This window comes from Ranitomeya variabilis, chromosome 2 (genome assembly GCF_051348905.1).
Source record: "Ranitomeya variabilis isolate aRanVar5 chromosome 2, aRanVar5.hap1, whole genome shotgun sequence".
Classification (NCBI taxonomy): Eukaryota; Metazoa; Chordata; class Amphibia; order Anura; family Dendrobatidae; genus Ranitomeya; species Ranitomeya variabilis.
The window spans coordinates 559313729-559319346 of NC_135233.1; the positions used below are offsets into that span (position 1 = coordinate 559313729).

The 5618-nt window shown below is 44.4% G+C and overlaps 1 protein-coding gene across 1 annotated transcript; it reads left to right on the forward strand.

Annotated features, from left to right (window-relative positions):
* Positions 1-1355: 1355 nt before the first annotated feature.
* Positions 1356-2644, forward strand: LOC143809716 (uncharacterized). The gene is made up of 2 exons (XM_077292751.1): positions 1356-1821; positions 1956-2644. The coding sequence occupies exons 1-2, from the start codon at positions 1475-1477 to the stop codon at positions 2389-2391; spliced, it is 783 nt and encodes a 260-aa protein (XP_077148866.1). The 5' UTR covers positions 1356-1474; the 3' UTR covers positions 2392-2644.
* The last annotated feature ends 2974 nt before the right edge of the window (positions 2645-5618 follow it).

Here is a 5618-nt window from a genome sequence, read left to right on the forward strand (position 1 = left end):
TACTTTTTTCCTTCTCTGATTCTAAAGTCTTATGATTGTTTTTCTTTTAACAGTAGGATGCTTTGTGCTTGATCACATTGGAAAATCAAAATTCTTCGAGATCCATTGGCGAAAGATAGCCAGCACCTCCTTGGAAAGTGAAATAACAAGACAGATGCATTTTTTCTATGATTGCAATGCACATATAACAAACTAGTACATTGATATTTCAACCACCTTTTAAAAATAGTCCAGCATGATTTCTTGTTTCATGACTGATTTTCTTAGTGACATTTTTAAAAATTGTAAATTATTTTTTTCCAGAATCTTTAAATAAATGCAAGTGATGTAAAGTTGTGCAATGTGCACAAAAAAGTCTGTTGTGCATCTTTTAATGACTTCTGACGATAAAGAGTACACTGGGATCCTTCATTTGATTAAAATTGACAATATAAATGGAGCATTAGAGATTCAATAAATCAAGATCAATCTTTGTAAAACCTACAGGTTCAAGACACAGCTCTGAAATCTGTACTACACATATGTTAAAGAGTTGTTAGGTTAAAAAAATGTTCCACCATTAACTAACCAGCCCTGGACCCATGTGAGAATTATATTACCATGGACAAATTCTATATCTTATTTAAGTAAATAGAAATTGTCCTTACAGAATGACAACAAATATGAAAATATGAAAATCTACAAAGGTACAATTGATTCTTACTGGGCATGTAAAGAAATTTTGTACAAATCTTTTATTATACAATTCATTAAATTTAAAATCTTCTTAACTCTTTTTATACTATTAACACTTAATTATCCAAGTCTAATGAATTTTATTTTGTCTATAAATAGGTTGGATGAGACATTGCAGTAATAATAATAATTTTATTTATATAGCACCAACATATTCCGCATCGCTTTAAAAATTTTAGACGGGATTTGTACAGACAATAGACATTACAGCGTAACAATAATAACTGTTCAAAACAGATACCAAGAGGAGTGAGGGCCCTGCTCGCAAACTTACAAACTATGAGGAAAAAGGGGAGACACGAGAGGTGGATGGTAACAATTGCTTTCGCTGTTCAGACCAGCCATAGTGTAAGGATCGAGTGTTCATGTAAAGCTGCATGAACTAGTTAGGCTACGTTCACATTTGCGTTGTGCGCCGCAGCGTCGGCGCCGCAACGCACAACGCAAACAAAAATGCAGCAAAACGCATGCACAACGCTGCGTTTTGCGCCGCATGCTTTCAACGCATGCGGTGCAAAACGCTGCGTTTTGGGGAAATGCAGTTGCGTTTTCAACAAAAAACGCAGCGTTTTGCGCCGCATGCGTTTTTTTGTACAGTGAGTCATTCTTCATCCCACCCACAAAAAAAAGTGTCTACACAATAGATAAGGACCACCAATGGCTAGAAGAGGGTTGGTGTTTATGTAATTGTGTATATATACCCTGGCAGACATGAATTCCTCCCATTTTGCTGGTATTCATGATGGAGCGTCCCATGGACAGTATCTACATGGATATGGAGATGGAATTTGCCTTGGCTCATGCCTATGCTGTCGCCTGTTCTCATCAAAGGGAAAGGGAAAAACGGAGATGGATTCGTCGCCGCTTTTGGATACACCCTATCTTGGAAGTCCGGGAGAGCCGTGGAGCATACCATAGCTTGTTTGGCGAACTGAATGACAACCTGGAGAAATATTTCGAGTACACCAGGATGTCTCAGGAGAGCTTCCGGTATCTTCTGCGTCGGGTGGAAGGAGCCATTAGCAGGCAGGACACGCAGCTCCGGAGAGCTATTTCCGCAGAGGAACGGCTGCTGGTGACTCTACGGTACATAGCTGTTTGAATGACTGAGATATGTTCTTCCCTTTTTTTTTTTCTTAATTTTTTTTGGGGGTGGTATGGTCAATGTACTTTTATAAATTGCAATGTACTTTAATGTAATTTCTTTATCTTCTTGGCAGTTTCCTGGCTACCGGAGAGACCTTGAGATCCCTTCAATTTCAGTTCCGGATTGGAGTCTCCACTCTCTCCGGAATTATTGCTGAGACATGCCGCGCTTTGTGGGTTAATCTCCGGGAGGAATTTTTACCCGTCCCTACAAGCGATATCTGGTTGGCCAACGCACAGAAATTTGACCAAGTGTGTTCGTTTCCAAACTGTATTGGCGCGGTGGATGGCAAGCACATTCGGATTACCAAGCCAGGGAAAAGTGGATCCCTTTTCTACAACTATAAAAAATACTTTTCCACTGTGCTGATGGCAATTGCCGGTGCGGACTGCCGTTTTCTCGCAGTGGACATTGGTGCGTTTGGCCGTTCAAATGACTCGCGCACATTTAAAGAGTCGGATATGGGCCAAAAATTATATGGGAACAATTTTAATTTCCCACAGCCATGACCTCTTCCCCACACCAAAGGCCCTGCGATGCCATTTGTTGTGGTTGGGGATGAGGCATTCCAAATGTCTGCCAACCTATTGAAACCCTACTCCAGTCGGGGCTTGGACCATACAAAAAGGGTGTTCAATTACAGACTGTCCAGGGCCAGAAGGACTGTGGAGTGCGCCTTTGGCATCCTTGTCTCCAAATGGCGGATATTAGGATCCGCCATTAATCTGAAAACTGAGACAGTGGATGAGGTGGTGAAGGCGTGTGTGGTTCTCCACAATTATATTCTGTCCAAAGCCGATTTCCATGATCATCCTCTGAGGACAAGTGTGGAAATTGCGCAGATGAGGGATCGTTTTGCGGCCTATTTTGTGTCAGATGTTGGCCGTGTGTCATGGCAAGATACAATGGTGTAGTAAACTGTTGGACTGTATTCTGGTGTGACTATGCTAAAAATAGTTCACCAATGTAATGTGCCTTATCTAAAAAACTTGGAACCCTTTGTTTTTAAAATGTTGTGTTTTAATAAAAAAATTTTCTTCAGTTTTCTACCCTGCTTCAAAGACAAAATTTATACCATACCATATAACATATTTATTTGTTTGTCAGATAGCCGTGTATCGTTGTGTTTGACAGCAAAAACAACGATACCAGCGATGTTTTACAATGGTAATCAGGGTAAATATCGGCTTACTAAGCGTAGGGCGCCGCTTAGTAACCTGATATTTACCCTGTTTACCAGTGTGAAAGTTTAAAAAAATATATATATATATACTCATCTTCGCGTCCCCCGGCGTATGCTTCCTGCACTGACTGAGCGCCGGCCGGAAAGTGAATGCACAGCACAGCGGTGATGTGACCGCTCTGCTGTTAGGGCCGTCACTCAGTCAGGGCAGGGAAGCGGACGCCGGGGGACGCAATTCTGAGTGTATGTACTGTTGTTTTATTTACATTTAACACTGGTAACCAGGGTAATCATCGGAAGCGCGGCGGCCTGCGCTTAGCAACCTGATGTTTACCCTGGTTACCCGGGGACCTCGGCATCGTTGGTCGCTGGAGAGCTGTCACACAGACAGCTCTCCAGCGACCAAATAGCGATGCTGCAGTGATCTGCATCATTGTTTGTTTCTCTGCAGCATTGTTAAGTGTGAAGGTACCTTTACGGTATGTGTCCACGTTCAGGATTGCATCAGGATTTTGTCACGATTTTTCATCAGTATTTGTAAGCCAAAACCAGGAGTGGAACAATTAGAGGCAAAGTAGAATAGAAACATCTGATCCACTTCTGTATTTATCACCCACTCCTGGTTTTGGGTTACAAATACTGATGAAAAATCGTGACCAAATCCTGATGCAATCCTGAGCGTGGACACATACCCTTAGTGATTGAAAACACCTCATACACTTTATTGTTTGTAAACACCCCATACAGCAATGAGAGACACACCAAAAAAGGCAAAATAAAAATGGTAAAAATAGTGTCTGACATTGCATATATGAGTTGTTTGAAGCACAAAATATGTGTAGACGGCGCACGGTGTGACTTGCTGAGAAGTATACAGGAAAATAAGAGCAAATATTGTTGTATTAAAACCAAAATTTTTTATTGGGGGGAAACAGAAAAAAAAAGGGGAAATAAACTTAGGGGGTATCAACCTGTGCCACCATGAGGGAATGGTATGTTTCTTTTTGGGAATGGGGAGCGGAAAATGAGGATGATGACGACGACGAGGAGGAGGAGGATGTTGACCTATTATAGTCCAGGAGGTTGGATGGCAGGTCTAAACCCTCCGCAGGGTATAATGGGGAGGAAACCGCCACCTCTGTAGGGGAGGGAGGAGGCAACACGAGCCTTTACGTGGTTCTTGGTTGGCTCTGGCTGCTCCTGCTGCGGCTAGAGCCCCGACGTGTACTTGTTGTTTGTACTGGAGCAGCCAGAGCCTCAGTGCGTGTCCTCTTGCTTTTGTGCTTTCTTTTCCTTTTCTTTCCACGATCGGTATTAGCTCCCCCAGAATGATGGCTGCGGGAGGATGAGGGCCTGGCAGGAGCAGGAGTCGGCGGCACACTGCTATGGTGCCTGTGGTGGCGTCGCTCGGCACTTGGACCAGGGAGGGGTGGCTGGAGTGGCTCTGCAGCAGTAGTCGGAGTCATGCTAGCCAGCGACGGCACTACGGGTAGTGTCGCTGACTGTGTGACCCGAGACTGCTGCAGAGCCCTCACGTAGGCATTGTTGCAGGATTGCATCACCGAAATCTGGAGTTCCGGCGTAAGGTGTTCCACCATGCCCTTACCAATAGTACTTAAAAAATGTTTTGCCGGATTTGAGAGCTCGGCTTCCATATTTTCAAGGCGCCGTTCGATACTGGACAGACGAGTGTCCATTTTATCGCTCAACGCCTTGAAACAGTTCTGGAAAACCGTGCTCAAATGCAAAAATTCGGGCATGGCTGGCCTGTCCGAGGCCCGCTGGCGCTGTCGGGAATTCCCAAACGAAGGTGCGCCAGAGGCCTCGTGCAGGGGAACACCTGATGGACCGGCTGCCGGTTCTCCAGATGGTGGTGCAAGCCTGCTGTCGCTGTGGGAGGGCTGTGACGGGTCAGATGGCGATTCATGAAGGTCCGCTCCTGCGGGGCGAGCTCGCTCGAGGGTGCTGCTGTGTGTCCTGTGAAAAGATAAGGAAAGAATTAGCCTTCAATTAATTAACTATCACATACGCCAACTCCTGTAATAAAATTAACATTACATGACACATCAATACATTACAATCCCCTGTCTCTCAGTCTGTGTGGCCTATAATAAATTGCTGATTGTTATCGCCAGCTGACCATTAGGGCTGACAATAACAATCATGGACATACCTACGGCAGAAAATGACTGGTCATTCCCGCTGCCAAAGCCAATGCATACCTCTGTCATCGTTTTCAAAAAATTTTTTAAAAAAAATATTTCTTGATAGGGTTGAGCGAAACGGGTCGATCATTTTCAAAAGTCGCCGACTTTTGGCTAAGTCGGCGTCTCATGAAACCCGATCCGACCCCTGTGCTTGTCGGCCATGCGGTACGCGACTTTCGCGCCAAAGTCGCGTTTCAATGACGCGAAAAGCGCCATTTCTCAGCCAATGAAGGTGAACGCAGAGTGTGGGCAGCGTGATGACATAGATCCTGGTCCCCACCATCTTAGAGAAGGGCATTGCAGTGATTGGCTTGCTGTCTGCGGCGTCACAGGGGCTATAAAGGGG

Excerpts from the sequence above, each read along its gene's own strand:
- LOC143809716 (XM_077292751.1), top strand. The coding sequence starts at position 1,475 with ATGATGGAGCGTCCCATGGACAGTATCTACATGGATATGGAGATGGAA. Across the intron at positions 1,822-1,955 it reads CGGCTGCTGGTGACTCTACG|TTTCCTGGCTACCGGAGAGA; the intron begins GTACATAGCTGT and ends TCTTCTTGGCAG.